General features: G+C 42.9%; 1 protein-coding gene across 1 annotated transcript in view; it reads left to right on the forward strand.

Annotated features, from left to right (window-relative positions):
- VIT (vitrin) overlaps positions 1 to 18,409 on the forward strand; it is a 57,612-nt gene that overhangs the window by 24,172 nt on the left and 15,031 nt on the right. The window contains exons 8-12 of the mRNA XM_015407123.1: positions 1,466 to 1,504; positions 1,597 to 1,653; positions 3,151 to 3,213; positions 5,492 to 5,539; positions 11,114 to 11,176. Coding sequence (XP_015262609.1) covers positions 1,466 to 1,504; positions 1,597 to 1,653; positions 3,151 to 3,213; positions 5,492 to 5,539; positions 11,114 to 11,176 — 270 coding nt within the window. The remainder of the gene's footprint in view (positions 1 to 1,465; positions 1,505 to 1,596; positions 1,654 to 3,150; positions 3,214 to 5,491; positions 5,540 to 11,113; positions 11,177 to 18,409) is intronic.

An 18,409-nucleotide genomic window follows, 5' to 3' on the forward strand; every position in this document is an offset into this window, starting at 1 on the left:
TGAGTGATACCCCTGCAGGCCCCTCTCTGGAACTACAGCTCAATTAAAAAGAAGAAGAAGAGATTGGATTTATACCCTGCCCTTCATTACCCAAAGGTGTCTCAGAGTGGCTTACAAACTCCTTTCCCTTCGCCTCCCTACAACAGACACCCTGTGAGGTAGGTGGGGCTGAGAGAGCTCTTGACAGAAACTGCTCTTTTTCAAGAACAGCTCTTATCAGAACCTTATGGGGGAACATTTTAAACAAACAACCACATGGCAGCCATCTTTCAAACACAGGTAACTGCCATTTCGTTACACCTACCAACAGCCACTGAGGGAACAGTTAGTCCCACACGGGAGGCAAGCAGGAGAAGCATCTTCGTCAAGAGAGAAAGCCGTTTGCGAGTAATTCTGGCAGAACACAGTGGCTGAAGAGGGAGTGGGTGGGGAAGAGGAGCAGATCCAGCACCCAGCCAATGGCACGCGAGTACTCGAGTGGCGGCTGACGGGCCAATGGCTGAGGGAGTGCATTGCACAGCCAATGGGAGAGCTGCAAAGGGCCACCCCAAAACGCAATTATTATATAGAGAAACGGCAATGATACCACAGGTGACTGCTGTGGAAAACAACTATAGAATTGTTTGAAGAATCCTGAAAATGATATTGTATGGTGAGGTGCTGAACTCTTAAACCAGTGCAAGGGTGTTCTGTAGACATGCTTCAATTATGTATCTCATGACATGAGTCCAGACTTCCAAAGACTTTGCAGAACAAGACCTGTGTGCTTTCTCCTCCTGATGCAGCCCACTGAGTCTCCCAACAAATCACTGAGGAATAGAACAAGGAGCAAAGTGTGTGTGTGGGGGGGGGGTCTGCAGTGAGGGAGGGGGCGATAAGCCAAAATCACCACCCCACTTCCCAAAAACATTAATGATGTACCCAGGGGTCGTTTTGTAGAAAAAAAGCTAGGGGAACTCATTAGCATAACCCATTAGCATATGCCACACCCCCTGACATCAGGGGCCCGGCGGTGGACCTGCAAGGCCGGCGGGAGTGCGAGGAAGCCCCGCCAAGGCCCTCCCTGGCCCCAGGCAGGCAGGGGTGGGGAGAGGCGGGGAGGAAGCAACGTACCCTCCCTCTTCTCCTGCCTCCTCCTGGCTGAATGAGGGCTGGAAGCGGGGCGGCCAGAAGCAGGGGGCGGGGCTTCGTCATGTGCCCCGCCCCCCGCACCTCACCCGGGGGAACTGCGACCCCCCCGCGATCCCCCCCAAATCGACCTCTGGATGTACCATTGGAAGAAGTGCATGGTGGATACATGCCAATAATTCATAAATATTGAATATCCTACATTAAAAAATTAAATCCAGTTTTAAGAATTAGGGCAAGAGTCTTCACCAGTATGACATTACATTTATTTTAAAATGAAAGCCTTACCATGGATTTGAAAACTAACTGATATTCTCCATTTTAATGCCTACTTCAGGGCAGGTTCAGGCAGTACAAGGGAGGAGCCAGAATCAAGGTATGTCCCAGTGTAAACTAATGAAGACTAAGAAATGTTCTAATTAAAACAATGTTGACGTTCATGCACTGACTGATAAAATATTTTTAAAGCATTCAGAAGCACTTCCAGCTATGCAAGTAACAGAAATATCCCTCGCGCTAATGCAGGTAAAGTCTTTCTGTTACTTATTTTTCCTAGTTTCTCTCTAATATATCTGACTTCTTGAATCTCTGTAAAGTAAAATTCGCAACTCCCTCTGAAACGCATTTCTTTGGAAGCAAGTCCTTCAAGTTAGCTTGAACAGGACTGCAAACCATTTGCAAGAAAGTCAAAGTTGGGTGGTGGAAAGTGCTGTTCAGTCATGGTCGACTTATGGCAACCCTGTAGGGTTTTCAAGGCATGAGACATTCAGAGGTGGATTGCCCTCAACTCCCGTGGAGATCTCCCATCCAAATACTAGACAGAGGCCAGGGCCAACCCTACTTTGCTTCTGCGATCTTACAAGGTCAGACTAGCCCGGGCTATCCAGGTCAGGGTTTTTAAGCTCTTTTAATTCCCACTTATTTCAGTGGGAGAGATTTTCACTCATGATTAATTGTCCCAGTAAAGTTAGTGTGGCTGGATTTGGCCAAATCTCACTTATATTGTTTTCAAGCATTTAGCTATGGGCCTAGGGCACTATTAACTTGACTTCCAATGGATGGAAACCTCCGAATTATTTAACCCCAAGTATATAGTTTGAACTGAAATCCATAATCTATTTACACCATCAGAGGAGTTCAAATAAAGTAAATGTTACTGGCTCGATTAAACAATTTCTACACTGCAAGCTAAGCCCCAGGGACTTTAACAGACTTCTCTGTGCCATGTTGGTACCATTACATGCAAATGTTCATGTGGCAAATGCTCTAGGCTGAAGGACCTAGCCTATTAAAATCAATTGAACCTGATGTGTCTTAAGTGACTTCAGCAGACAGACTTTCAGACTGGAGATCCCTGGGTGAGTGATTAAATAGAGCTTCTCATTCAAATTAACCAGAAGGGGGGAAACTGCCTGCTAACATTGTCCTCTAAATATAATTCATAAGTTCTCATGACTTTGCATGATGACCTATACTGTTAGAGAAATGGATAAATTACTAAAATAAATATCTTGATGGTTTGAAAGTGATTCAAGAAATATATTGCTTTCCATGGTATGAACGTTTCTTCCATCCCATCTTATCTTTTGGTGAAACAGAGAGTTCAAATAAAAACTGGTAAAAACCAGAAATAAAAACAGAACAAGTACACACACTATGAAAAATAATTTCTCTTTCAAACTGTCCTCAGACTAGTCTCCTGCTTCAAGGAGCATCAAGTAGACCCAACTTCCAAAAAGAAAAAAGAAAAAGAAAGATACTGAAGAATCTGTGCATCCAAATTCATGCATGCTATATATTGTTATTTTTTACTAGGGCAACACTGTAAGAGGCCAGAAAAGAGAATGGGCTAATTCCCATACTGGAAATATAAAAATGTTTTTCGTACATAGAAGACACACATCCTTTTTCATATTCCCTCTCACTGTCTTCAAATCCAGGGTTTCAGCAAAACTGCAGCTTCAGATTCATTCTGTATCTTAGACTTGACTCTTCTGTGAATCTTTTTGTTAAACCACACAGGTATTCAGCGCCAAGAACCAATTGCTTCATTCAGGAAGCCTGCCAGTTCTCCTGCCAATCTGGGTAAGTGTTCATTTCAGCCTCTAGTAGGGTTGCCAGCTCCCCCCTGGCCACTGGTGGGGGGTGGGGGTAGGGTTTCCAAATCCAGTTTGGGGAACTCCTGGAGATTTGGGGATGGAGCCTGAAGAGGACAGGGACCTCAGTGGGGTTCAGTCTACTCTCCAAAGCATCCATTTTCTCCAGGAATAATGATCTCTGTAGTCTGAAGATGAGCCGTAATTTTGGGGGATCCCCAGGTCCCACTTGTAGGCTAGCATCCCTAGCCTCTAGTAGGATCTTTTCCCTCTCTTAAGTGGGGTAATTGGGGATTCCTACAACATTTGATGCCTGAGTAGATTCTCCTTCCATTCTACTGGGTGTGTTAGTCTGAGTAGAAGCACTAGTTTCTATCACCTACAGTGTTAATGGACTTTGACTGGAATAACTGCACTGAAAAACTGCTATTTCCAGCCCATGTTACTCAAAGTGATTGAAAAGAGCTCTTTCATCTTGGAACTGAGCTGTATATTGGGTTAGGGTAAAAAAAGAGAGAGAGAGCTCCCACCAGACAAGAATAATTTCTGTTAGGCTATTTGTGAGCAACCTGTGCATGTTTTTTCACACCAGACTTCTTTAGGATAGATCCCATCAAATGGATTCTTTCCTACCCATGTAACATAAATGTGAAGTCTTTAGAAAACTTAGTTCAGGATACAAAGTTGTTCACAGACTAGGCAGCCTTCCTAGTCATACTACATTCAACACAGTTGGTGTTTACATCTTATTGATCTTATGTGTAGTTAGTTCAGAATACACACTTGGAATGTTTGCATTAATCATCCCATCTGCTTCCAGGAACATTATTTTTCCCCGTCACTGGTGTACTTTCCATTAAGTTTGTCTCATAATCTAGTTAACAGCATTTATCCTGTCAGTCATCTCATAATTTCCCCTAGTTATTTCCAATACATGTAAACAAATTATATAAGACATCACTTGGCTCACTAGCTTTTTCCTGGCATCAGCTTCTATGATTTGTGTATGTGCTTTACACCTCAGTCCCAAATACATTTACTTCCAAAGAACCATATTCATGCATTTAGAGTTGCATTCTTAAACCTCAGATTTTCCCGAACATCAAACTGAATACGGAAACTGGGTGCCACACAAACACATCTATGAAGATTTGAGATGTGTACATATTTATTTATTTATTTGTGAGATTTTTGTATCCCTCCCTCCCCCAGAAGCAGGCTCAGGGTGGAGTACAATGCACCACAAACACATAAAAACAATTTATACTAGATCAGCATTGGAATTTAACTGGACAGGGGTGAAATCTCATAGCATCTCTGACTATTCTTTGATGAAAACTGGGGAAATAGAAGGAGCAAGCCAGAAAGGAAGCAAGATCAGATTGGCTAGGAAATCTTGGGAACAGAGCTATGGCATAGCTAGGCATTTTAGACTCTGGCAGGGCATGTTGCCGGGTTTACTCAGCATGTTTTACGCTTACAAAGTGAGTATATTGTTTCCAGGTTATGTCCATTTTAACTACACATCCAATCCTCCCTCTGTTCTCTTGCTTCCATGATATCTCATTAAAATATGAATGAAAACAATTAATTTCACAATTGATCGCTCCAGCATGCTCTCAAGCCATCAGGATGGTCTGATCATTCAATTCCAACTTGGTGCCATCCCCCCCACACACATACACCCTTAGCCGTATGTGCATAATCACATACTCCATGGGGAACCTTCATTGTGGAGGTGCGATTCCTCGTTTATGTGCATGGGAAACAAATGGCAAAAAAGCCCACTCACACGGTAATGGGCTGAGCCGGCAGCACAAAGGGATGTGTGATCTCACAACAGCAAGACAAATTCCCCCGGAGGAAACAGGGGTGCTTCCCCTCTGCTCCAGATGGCGCATCATGTGACCGCAGCCTGTGACAGCAACCCCACTGGATTGGACTTCCAAAGAACATGAGCTCTAGGCTACTACCCAAACTTGCCCTGTGGGTGCTACATTATGGACCACAGAATGTGCAGAAGGTGGAATCCCCCCCCCCAAAAAAAAGGTTTACCTCAAGATTACAAAATGTTTGTAGCATGTCTCTTTAACATTTCACTTAAAGCCATGAATGTTGTATATACTCCTGTTATTCAGCTTCTTCTAATCAAACTCACTCCTGTAACATATTTCTTCAGGGGGCTGTTTTAAAAGTGTGCTATTTGCTCTATTAACTTTAACGTGTTCTTACATTAAATTATAATTATTCTCCTTTTTTAATAAAAGCTATGGAAACAGACTTATGGAAATCTGGATCAAGCATTTTTGAAACAGGTAATACCTTACAGAAACTCTGAATACCTACCAGTATTGAATATCTTCAAGTAACTCTGAAGAAATACTGAGGCCATTTCTAGGATGAAGCAGTTGAGCACCAGAGACGGCTTTTTTCAACAGTGGCACCTTGCTTCTGGAATGCCCTCACTCTTGAGGATTGTCTTGTTACTTTCGTTTAGGCAGCAAGCCAAAACATTTCTGTTCCTCCAGACTTTTAATGAAAGGATTGATCTTTTATCATCGTTTTGGTATGAAAACTGTTGTTTTAAGTTACTCGATTATTTATGGTTTTATGCTCTGGCTAGATTTTTTTAAGTTCTATATTTCAATTAATCTGTCAGTATTTCAAAGTTTTTTATTATGTTTTATTTTATAAGTCACTTTGGACAGTTTCCCAGGAGAAGTGGTATAAACATTTTCTAAATAAATAAATTTATTTTCACCATTTTATGCCTTACAGTAGACCAGACTAAAGTTGCTTGCTGCTGTACTGCTCTGAAAGCAAAACTCAAAACCAAGAACAAATTTCACGAAATTCCTTTTATGAGGACCACCAAAGTGACAAAAAAGATGGTACAAACTTTTATGTTCACCAGAACTCTTCAACAGGCTGGATATTACAAAATGAGAATATTAAAAGTGGAGGCCATTATCTTAAGGCCTGTTTGGGCCAGCATGCTGAGCAGGCATGCAGATTTAAAATGGTGGTGGTGTCAGGCTGTCTGAAAGCAAGTAGCAGCAAATGGTTTCTGTACAAACAATGGCCGACAATTGTCTCTACATCACTCTAACACCAGGCCAGACCTTTGAATATAATGAAATAAAATAGATCCATTTAAAAGATATTAGTAAATTGTTCTTAGTCTCATGATGACCAGCAGTACAATTCTGAACAGTATTAAGTCAATGGACTCAGAAGGGTGCAACTTTGCTTAGGGTTGTACTGTAAAGCTTCCCCATATATCTAACTCATATAGGGTTGCCAAACCCCCCAGTTTGCCATGGGTCCCCCATTTTGGGGGGGGTTGCCAGGGGTCCCCCGCCCCAACACCCACAGCCACCCCTCTCCCTTCTCTCTTCAGAGAAAGGGGTGGCTGCATTTAAGTTAATGGAACCCACATTTCCTCCCAAGCCCGATCTCCGCTTGAGATCAGGCTTGCAGCGAAATGCCAGCTCCGTGCACTTAAAAGGGAAACGCCGGCTCTTTGCTCTTAAAGGGGGTACGCCGGCTCCGTGTACTTAAAAGGGAAACGCCAGCTCCTTTAAGTGCAGGAAACTGGCGTTTCTGGAGATCGAGCACGTGGGCGGGGGGTGGTGTCAGACGTCCCCAACGTGATGTCATCACATCAGTGATGCCCCGCCCCCTCCAGGAACGCCCCCAAAGTCCCCCACTGGGGGCAGAAGATGGACTTGGCAACCCTAAACTCATACCTAGGGTTGCCAGATCCCACCACCACCAGGCCCTGCCCCCAGCCACCAATCAGCTGACCAGGCCCCCCAGTGGAGGCAAGGGTCCCCCACCGCCAGGCCCCCACAGCCATGGATCAGCTGGCTGGTGGGGGGACTTACCAGTAGAAAGAAGAAAACCAAGGCCATGTTGCCAGCATCACACAGGAAGTGATATCATCACACTACAAACTTCTGGGTGACATGCTGGTATTTGGGGGAAAACTCTATGGTAGAAGCCAGTTTTAGCATAGAGTTTTTTGCACAAATACCAGAGCATTGCCTGGCATGATGATGTCACTTCTACTGGTAAGTCTCCCCATCCCCCGCTGGTTGCGAGGAGGGACCTGTCAACCCTACTCATACCTTCTGTTTAACTATTTGAAAACTGGTCTTATTTATAGAAAAGGAGATACACTATGAAGTTGCAAATTCTTAGAGAAATATAACTTAAGGCATGTTCATGATGTTTTCAGCTTTTCCAGTTCCATTTAAGACATGTTGAGTGCTGCCACTTATTGTGCCTTTGTGTCTGGATTACAGAAGGCATTGAAGTCCTCAGCAGCCTTCCAATGTTCATGGACAGCTCATTCATTGGGCAGCCCTAGGTGATTGCCTAGGTGCCAAAAAGAAAACCCGTCCCCCCTCAGCTTCCAGCAGGGCTACGGCATTGGGGAGGCATCCTGGGCCACTCTGGATAGCCAGCTGCTGGGAGCCTGCTCCCTCCCTTGTGGGGGAAAGAGACATGGTGGGCTCTGGCCACCCTGCAGATGATTAATGTGCTGGCCGCTGGGTGTGAGGAGAATGGGCAGCATGTTCCTGTGATGCTAAAGGAGGAGAGGATGTCAAGTGCCAACTTTCTGGCTCCCCATATGAGGGTAACTTGGGCACCCTTGCCTAGGGCACTCAACATTCTTGCTCATCTGCAAGAAGCATCTGAGATACTTTCTGCACTCAGCTGAATTTTGGAGCGTCCAGTTTGGAAGAGGAGGAGTAGCCATCCTGACATTCCATGAGGGCCAGATTCTAGTTACAGCACGGGTCCTGAGTGCAAGGCCCAAGCATAAAGGAGTTGAGAAATGGTGCACTTTACTAATTCCTGGGTACTGGAGAGGGACAGAGGTCATTTGAACTGACCTTTAAACCCAGAGCAATAGACCTTAAGAATGCTGATTCCCCACCCCATGTTATGTGATTTGTTTGTTAGTTAGTTAGTTAGTTAGTTAGTTAGTTAGTTAGTTTATTAGTTAGTTTAAAGTTTAGTAGCCCATAGGCCATACACCATTTTAAAAAATTAGGAATTTAAAAGAACAGTAAAACAGAAAATTGTCACATCCACGATGCAATTTTGGCAGAGGCTGCTCAGAAGTAGTCTTAATCTTGATGCATCAGGAAAAGATGACTATTTCGACAGCCATTTTCTTAAGAGTCTTTCTCTTGCTGTTGCATGTTTTAGATGATAGAAGAAAACATGACACAGCGAGTCAAGTTCTATCAAAGGACAGTCACAATAGCGCTGGTCCAGAGAGGTCTTGAGAAAACGGCCCTTCATCTGGGCTATTGGAAACACATTGCAGCGTGCAATCATATATGACCACCTCAATTTTGGAATGGTCAACATGTTTAAGTAGAGAGACAGGTCAAATTTAGTGGAATATTTAATTTCTAGATGAAGTGGGGAGCTTTTTTTGTCTACCATCTGTTTGAAGGGCATCCAAATAATTTTGAAGCAACTTTTCTGTGAGTAGTGTTTGTCTTCTTTTAGTTAAATTCTCTGTCTTTCTTAAGCCCAATTGTCTTATTTTCGCATCTACAGCATCATTCCATTTTGACCAGCAATGTTCATGTTCTGTCAGTATGGTAAAGGCTGGAAGGCTTTCAGCATTTAACAGTCAATATTTATAACTAACTATGGCCCTCCAGTTCAGAGTTGAGATTCTTGGGAGGCCTAACTCAAGCCTTATGACTGCAGAAGTGGTGCATGGTAATAAAGTTAATATTTTACAGAAGAAGGCTTGCTGTAGTTTTTCAAGTTGCTCTGTTGGACCTAAGAACCAGTTTTGGGAACCTTATATTATGTGCAGTAGTATTAAGGTATCATATGCTTTCAGGAGCTCTGGCACATATTGTGCTCCTTGGATGTAGAAAAACGTCTTCAAGGCTAGTAAGGCTTGGTCAACTTTCTGATTAAGATATTTAATGTGCTTGGACCATAATAAGTTTGGCTGGAAAACAATTCCTAGTATATGATTTGTAATATTTACATTAGGACCTGTGTGGGGTAAAAATGTCTGACAGACTAAGCCTCTTCAAACTGCAGGAAGAGGATCACTTGATGGCTTACATCTAAATGTGCCAACTGCTCAACTGAAAATTAATGGGTTAAATCTATCCAACTGGCAGCGGAAAGCGCTGACAGATTTCCCCCTGTGTTCCCCTTACTGCAAGCCATCCCTTTTGACCCCTGGAAAGCTTATGCGTGGAGTTACATGGACAATAAGTGATTTGGATCGGGGCAGGGACTGCGGTGAGGAAGAGGGATTGGGGAAATCATTTCCTTCCAGAGTCCATAATGGTTTGTGTTCTTTTTTGCTGAAGTGGCAGGAGAATATATGTTTTATGGTAATCCCATTGCTAAAAACTACAAACCTTTAGACAATGGCATGAATTCTGATGTACAAATAAAGTTATTCTTTGTGCAGCATGCCAAGCTTGGATGGCAAAAGTATGCAACAGGGTTGAGGTACCCAAGGAACCAAGAACGGTAACAAAATTAGTCCAGAGCTGAAGTTAGTCCCTGCATACAGATGATCACTTCAAAGAGAATGATCTGTGGTTTGTATGTGGCAACTACTGTTTGAATGGAGATTTAATAAGCCCAGACAGCTGTGACAATCTGGTGGGGAAAAGCTTAATTAGCTTTCAATGGGGTATCTAGAGAGTGAGCTAATATTCCCATGACTGACAATACAATTATAAAGTAGGCCTGGGAGCCCAGAAGGTTCACTGGAAATTACAGCCTCTTCGTTAGCATTGAGTGATGCATGCTGAGGGGCTTTCTTATTCCATTCCACCTAATACTCAATCTTCCTTAAGTATTATATTTTAATTAAAAAATTAAAACCTAGTGGACCATTTTGGCTTCATTTCAAAATGGAATTATAAAGTCATTCTGAGGTAGAAGGGACCTTCCAGGCCTTGTATAAGCGCATAAGTTGAAATAGTATATTGAATAGGGTCTTCAGGCATTCTGTGTCACAAACACTTCTCCCAGACAGAGGCCTATTATGAATTTGGTGTTTTGCCTCACTTTTCCCATGCATGTCCATCGGTTTTTGTCATTCTGCATTCCCATCACGTTTGCCATGCATTTTCAACAGCCCCCCCCCCCATTCTGCATAACTTTTCTTTGCTTTGGTGCCAAGCTCGCTTTTCATTCGCTGTTGGCCCAAGTTTTCTGAGAGTGGTTTTGCTGTGAGTTTTCCCCGTGACTCGTTTCCAGGCCAATGATAATCCAAAAGCAGACATATCATCCCAGATTTCCCCCTCCATTTCCCTGCCCCTCAGGGCCACTCCACCGTCAATATCGAGGGTGTTTTCCCCATTCTGCACCTTCTGCCATCTTCCCCCCCTTCATTGGTTGTCACTTGTAAACTTTCAGTTTTCTTAGCAAGCAGGACGGGTTTAACGACAGGAGTCTATTGGTAAATGAGGTATGTGTGTTCATGCTCAGCTGGAGCTCTGGTATCTGTGGAAGTGAGCAGTGACTCACGAAAACTCATACCCTGCCACAAATTTTGTTAGTCCTTAAGGTGCTACTGGGCTATTGCAGGTTTTTTTAATCATTCAAAAGCAGCAGCATTTGTTCTTTAAGCACTCTCTAATCAGTCATTAGTTAGGTAATTTGTCATTGTACTCGTAAGATTTTCTGCTTTGACATATTCATGGTCTCCTGGTTTGGGGTGTATTTGTGTGTCTTTTGTCTTGTTTTTCATTGTGCTCATAAGATTTTTCTGCTTTGACATATTCATGGTCTCCTGGTTTGGTTTGGGTGTGTGTGTATATGTGTGTTTTGTCTTGTTTTTTGCATTTTTAATTAAACAAACACATTATTATACATTCCAGATTTCAGTTCCAAAGAAGACTTGGTCCCAAAACCTTTGGAGCCAGTTTCCCAGGGAAATCCAAGTATGTGAATCAGAAAATAGGTTAAGTATTGTAATTAAATGCCAGAATAGAAATAGCCATTCCTTAGTTTTTGATTCTGGCATGTGATATACTTCTCTGGTTTTTGGTGTTTGTTTTGATTGTTTTTGTACTGGTATGAAAATATTTTCTGAGAGAAGCTGGATTGTGGTTGTGTTTTTATTGATGTTTTATACGGAACCAGTGCAATGTAGTGGTTAGAGTGTTGAATATTGGATAGGGGAGACCTGAGTTCAAATCCTTATTCAGCTACAAAGCTTAGGGTGACTTTAGACCATTCACTCTTCCTCAGCCTATCTTACCCCTCAGGGTTGTTGTGTGGGTAAAATATAGGAGGGGTGAACCATGTAGTTAAAATGTAGGAGGAGTGAACTCTGAGCTCCTTGGATGAAGTATGGTATAAAAATGTGATAGATACCTGTTTTTTTAAAATAAATATATCCAGAGCTGCTAATTTTAATTGCCTGCTAATTTTAATTGCCTGTTGGTATTTGCCAAACAATATCTTGGATCATTTGAAGGAAGGGAAGGGTGTAAATATTTTAAATTCATTCCAGTAAACAAATAAAGCGGATGTGGGGTACATCTCCTCAAGGCTAGAGATGATTGAGCTACAGGTCTTCTGTAGGAAGGCTAAAACAGAATTCTAAATGGTATGTTCCCAGGGGAAGACATGACAGGTAATCCAATTCCACCCTCTCCATCTTCTCAGTGTGCTTCATGCATTGAATAAACTTAGGAGCTGCCTACAAAAATGCATGTGATGATAAATCTGTTGGTTTTAACAATGCCATTTCAGCTTGACCCAGCTTTTACATACATAGGACCTGTCCCACTCATAAGGACTGCCCCATTCATTTTGAGGACGGGAACAGATTTGCTCTCTTATTCCTTTGAGTACATACATCTGTTCCTTCCATTAAAATCAAGAGGGCAGCCTGTGCAGAATGGAGCACATCTGAGTCTTTGTATTCACAAATATATTAAATGTTCCTAAAATTAAAAGGAATATATACAGGACAGCAACACCTCACTCTTTTAATGAGACAATTGACTTTAAAGAACAGCTTGCAATGCTAACTAAGATGTTATTTCCTCAGTACTTTCCCTAGGGCATCCTTTTAAGAATAAGCGTTTGTCTGTGAGATATGAATTGACAGGTGCCTGATCTGGAGAACTTTGAGCAAAGCACTGAACTACAGAAAGGGTGTTGTTATAAGTGCAATGGCAAAATCACCAAGCACTCATAATCTATACTTGCTTATGCAGCAAGGTTGATTGTGAGTTTTCTATGTTAAGATTTCAGCTCATATGGGAGTAATCAGGGGTCATTTCATAGAAAAAGAGGTGAAGGAGCTCATTAGCATTACTCATTTGCATATGCCACACCCCCTGACATCACCGGAAGTGTGTCAGAAGGCAACACCCACCGCCCAGGCTCCACTGGACTGTTTTGGATTGCTAGCTAGTGGGGGGGGGAACGTGCAGATCTGTCCTCACAGAGGAAGGAGAGTTTGTACCTGAAGGTGGGCTGGGGGGGGGGCTCTGCAACTTACCTGGTTGCTTCTTGTTCCTCATGGCCTGACTGAGGGCTGCTGGGAGCAGGGGGTGGAGCTTGTTGCATGTTCCCGCCCCCTTGACTCCTTACTGCCGGAGCTCCGCTCCTGTGCGCTCCCGCAGGAAATGACCCCTGGGAGTAATCAGTGAAGGCTTTGGTTTTGATGGTGAAGGACGGGTTTAGCTCCTTTCCCCTCTTCTGTCCCTCTGATGTAAATTTCTCCCCTCCCCCAAATAAAAGCTGTTAGTTCTGCTCAGAAAAAGACAGATGCAGTACAGGTGTCTGTCATTTTCAACTTTAGGTCTAAAAGTAGCCTGGAGAGGGGGACTGGGGTATGGTATGAGAGCTTAACCCTTCCCCGCACCCAGAAACACTGGCACTGCTCAAATCAGCTTTGGCAATATGACCGGTGTTTTATTCTAAGTACACTGAAGTACTAACATAACTGAGGAAACTGCTGCTTTTGTATAGAAGCCATTTAACAAGGTCGATGATATTAGTAATTCTACACGCCAAATCATAGAGAGGGCTAGTTTCATGTTACATTTTTGTTGTTGTTTTGTTGTATCAGAATATGGATCCCAACAATCTCCCACTGTTACAAGTCTTTCAGCGATATCCTCGCCTCCGCTACTGGCCAGGATGGCTGGGTATGAATGTTATCAGAAACCACACACTGAGAATAAGCACATTAATTGCCATATAAGTGTATCCAGGTGTTGATCCCTCTCCACTTAATGACTGTTTTTTCACTGGCTTGTAGAAAAATAAAGATAGGTTGTGAACTCTTAAGATATCACTTGCAGGTCAGTAAAGATCAGATAGTTCTTTAAATTAAAGGGAAGTTTGTTTTAACTTTGGGTGTGTCTGGAGTTCTGTGAGACAAAAGAGTAAGATGAACAGGCACACATGTATTTAAGTGTCTGCCACTAAGTTTTTAAATACACTATCTAGATAGACAGATCTGAAATCCACAAAGGAGATTATCATTCTTTGAATTACTTTCATGTGTGGCAAAATAGCAATTGCCACTTGAATATGGGAGGGGATTTTCATTCCAAAACTAATTAGTGTATACTTTAAAATAGCTGTAAAAGAGAGAATGCAGGATATGACACAATACAGAGGAAGGTGTGAGAGGCACTCTAGATTCTGCAGTATGGTAAAATTTCACATTCACAAATGTAGCACTTAAGTGTGTGGACGGTAGTCACATGACCGGATTCTGCCTTGTATTAAAAGAAAACGCCCCACACCAGGAAGGCTAGATGAGAGGAAGAAGGGAGCTTAATCATCTCACCGATATACTAGTGTTGTATATTCAAGATTTGTCTTGTGGAGCTGGGGAGGGGGGACGAGAGAATCAATAAAATCTCAACTTGCATATATCAATTACAAGAGTTGAGGAATGGGTTTACCATATTCAGAGCTGCTTGTTTAGAGTATCTCTTAAGGCTAGAGTGCTTCAAATCCTGCAAAGCTTGGCATAGTAATCAAGTATAATTTCAGGTCAAAAACAGTTATTAACAGTGTTTAATTAGAACATGTTGTATTCAAATACCCACAAGTTAAACTTCTGCTTTTCTAGGGAATGGAATCACCCTTTTAAAGGCTTCTGTGATTTCAAGTTGATTGGCTCTAATACCCTTTATTACAGGAGGAACGACCTGCACCAGCTTCGGTATACGAGATGGGGAAGCATGCAGTTGCCCAGCTTTCCCAGACATTTGTTCTTGCTAAGATTGGCTGTTGATGTTTTTATAGCCTGGATAAATCAGAGAATGACCATTTATCTGCTCTACTCTTATAGTCAAAGATAGAATAGGTGCTGTAATGTCTTAAAGGAAAGATGGCTTTTTAGCAAAAAGAAACCCCTAGAAAAATAAATTTATTCAGCTATTTTTGCTAATCGTTTTCAAACCTAAACACTATCAGAAAAAGGAATGTCAGAAACATTCAAAGAATGATGTCAAACTGATTATCTGACAAAAATGTAATTTAAGATTTTTAAGATCATTATAATATGCCCAGAATTTCAGAAGCTAAGAAATACCCCAAAAACTCATGAATTTGATTAAACAATTTAAGATTAATAAACAATTTGGACCAGAGAGTCTATTGGGAGAATATTACAAGATAATGATGGCTCTCTTAATACGGTGTTTAGAGGGCCTTTTAAATAACTGTTTGCCAGATCATGTTATATTGGATACTAGCCTGATACCCGTGCTTCGCTACGGTATTTAAGTTCCGTAAATCCAGTTATAATACCGATGATGTGAAGTTTGAAATGTGACATTTGTTATAGGAATTCTAGTGGAGAAGATTGTAGTGTAAAAAATGAAGTGAGACATGTGTACTTTCCCCCCCTCTACAGAAGGACCTCTCTGTAGACCACATTAGTGGTTCTGCCCTCAGGTGCTAGGATCACCAGGCTGCTTGATGAGCTCGCTCTGGAGCAGGCCACATAGAACTGTCCATTTAAGAAGCAGTCATCTGTTAAGTCAATTCCTGCCACCTTCCATGAAAGTGATGGCCTCTCTACTTGTGTTCCTGGATTGTTTTGCTCATATGGTGTTGTTCTGAGCACCTCAGGGTGATCTTGCTGGTACTTGACCTGCGCAGCTCAGTGCCTCGCGGGAGTACTATGTGCAAATGTCTTTGTGACATTCCTGCCTCCTCCTGGCAGCTGCCTGTCCAGTGTAGGAGGGGGGGAGGAATATTAGAAGCCACTGTGGAGGTGGGGCTGTCAGGATCACTAAGGTGTTACTGCTGGGGCGGGCTCCCTCATGGCTTTAAGCACCCTGCGACCACTGCTGCACCTGACAGACAACCACCTGTTAGATGTAGGAGGTGCGGGGGAGTGTGTTGGAAGCCATCAGAGAGGCTGGGTCAGCAGCAGGGCTAAGACAATTCTGCTGAGCAAACCTCCCCGGCAGCTGTAAGCATCCCACCTCCTCTCCTACACCTGACAGCCAGCTGCCTGTAGGAGGGGGAGGGGAGGAGTATTAGAAGCTACTGTGGAGGCAGGGCCAGCAGGATCACTAAGGTGTTACTGCTGGGGTGGGCTCCCTCGGGGCTTTACACACCCTGCAACCACTGCTGCACCTGACAGACAACCGCCTGTTAGGTATAGGAGGTGGGGGGAGTGTGTTGGAATCCATGAGAGAGGCTGGGCCAGCACCATTACTGCACCTCACAGGTGGTTGTTGGCCGTTCCTGATTTCCTCAACTGTCATGAGCTGTCTGCAGTCTCCTGTAACTGTTGGGTTTTTTTTTACCTCAGAACACTGAGCTTTGCAGCTGACCAGTCAGAGAGTGGGGGGTGCAGGGAGCCTAGGAATCAATGAGAGGAGCACATTTTACCCCTTTTGACTCCCTTAGGGGTCGAATTTCTAAAAATCCCTTCTTAGTGAGCACCTACATCATGGTAGGAGTGCTCTCCCCAAATTTGGTGTTTCTAGGTCCAGCGGTTTGGCCTGGGTGTTTATTTTATGGTGAGGAGACTTTCTTTTATATGTATAGATGTGGAATGAAGCTAGAATTACTTTAATTCACCAAGAAAGTAATGATCTAGGTTCTGTTGCTTCCTATAGGTCTAAATCATGCTGAAAATTGATTATAAGTCTTTTTCATCAATACTTGTAAAAATATTAAATTCTATAATGTCTAAATACACACATTTGGACCAGACTGGATTTGTAAAAGGAAGAGCCTTAACCAACAAAACTAGGTGTGCAGTAACTGTAAAGATATATGCTGTGATAGATAAAAAAGAAACACTGCTGGTTTGTCTTCTTCCTAAAAAGGCTTTTAATTGTTTTGAGTGGCAATTTATTTTTCAAACCTTAAAAGGCCCAAAGCCAAAACTCAATGGAAAAGACAATAATGCTAGGAAAAGCTGAAGGCAGTAGGGAAAAAAGGAAGACCCAACATAAGATGGATTGACTCAATAAAGGAAGACCTGAACAAGGCTGTTAACAGGAGGACATTTTGGAAGACATTAATTCATATGGTCACCATAAGTCAAAAGCGACTTGACGGCACTTAACACACACACAAGAGCAAAATATATTAGGCAATTTTTAACAACAAATCAATAATATATTGTTAACCAAGACCAGTACTGTAAATGAATGTTCACTTATCTAAAGCATTTGTATTAACCTGTGGCACATGCCAAGGATGTCCACTGTCAGCAATTTTATTTGTCATACATATAGAACAGCTGGCATGGACTTCCGGATTGTGGATTGGCGATGGCGGTCACTCTCCCCAGCCGTGGCTTCTGTCCCGTGTGACCGCAGCCAATGCTAGGAAAAGCTGAGGGCAGTAGGAAAAAAAGGAAGACCCAACATAAGATGGATTGACTCAATAAAGGAAGACCTGAACATGGCTGTTAACAGGAGGGCATTTTGGAAGACATTAATTCATATGGTCACCATAAGTCAGAAGCGACTTGACGGCACTTAACACACACACAAGAGCAAAATATATTAGGCCATTTTTAACAACAATTCAAACAATATATTGTTAACCAAGACCAGTACTGTAAATGAATGTTCACTTATCTAAAGCATTTGTATTAACCTGTGGCACATGCCAAGGATGTCCACTGTCAGCAATTTTATTTGTCATACATATAGAACAGCTGGCATGGACTTCCGGATTGTGGATTGGCGATGGCGGTCACTCTCCCCAGCCTGTGGGGAGGCGACTAGCACACCAGCGGCACGGAGGGGTGCTACCTCAAGTGGCACCCCCACGGAGCCCCTGTGATGGGCTCCAGGCCAGGAGGCTTTTGAGGGTTAGCCTCTTCGATGGCTTGACGCCAGAGAATAGAGGCTTCCCTCTGCCCTGATGGTCCTACCGCTGAGTGACCTTTGGGTACAAGCTAATTCGACCGGGACAAGCGCAGGAGATCGAACGGAATAACGAATGAGAGAGTGAGGTATGAAATAAGACCAACAATGAACGTGAGTTCGAAGTAAACAGACTATTTTGATAAAACGGAGTACCCCCCCGTGGGAAAAGCAGAGCGCAAGGAGGGATGCCTCTTAAGCGCATGGACAGATTAATGCAACGAAGGGGGTAGGGGGGAATAAACAGTGGAATTATTCTGAGAGACTTACTTGAGTTCCGATAGTGAAACAATGAGTCTTTTGAGCCCTGGCAAAGTGGTTTGAAAGTGTAAACAAAGAGGAACATGGCGGCTTCCTGAGGAACGTTTAAACCGAAACCAGGCAGCCAGAGTCCAAGACCAGAAGAGGGAGCAGACGTCATGAAGTTGTTAGCGGTATTGGAACAACTCGGTGGAATTAACCAGCAACTGGCCACACTAAACCAAAACTTCACATCACAGCAGCATCAGCTGGCAGAAACGGAAAAGAAAGTGGAGCATGTAACTGAGAAATTTATAGAGAGGGACACCGCAAACAAGAAAATGAAGAAAAGAGTGACGGATGTGGAAACAACACAAAAACTTCAGAAAACCCATTTGTTACAGCTCCAAATGGAAAAAGCTAATATGATTCTCAGATTTCAGGGAGTGCCTGAAACTGAAAAAGAAGATCTGAAGAAGGCTCTGGGTGAGATTATTGCTCCAGTAACAGGCTTATCAGCAGATGATATAGTAAAAGACATGGAGGCTGCCTATC

The sequence above is a fragment of the Gekko japonicus genome, unplaced genomic scaffold (assembly GCF_001447785.1).
Source record: "Gekko japonicus isolate JY-2015 unplaced genomic scaffold, Gekko_japonicus_V1.1 scaffold2372, whole genome shotgun sequence".
Lineage (NCBI taxonomy): Eukaryota > Metazoa > Chordata > Lepidosauria > Squamata > Gekkonidae > Gekko > Gekko japonicus.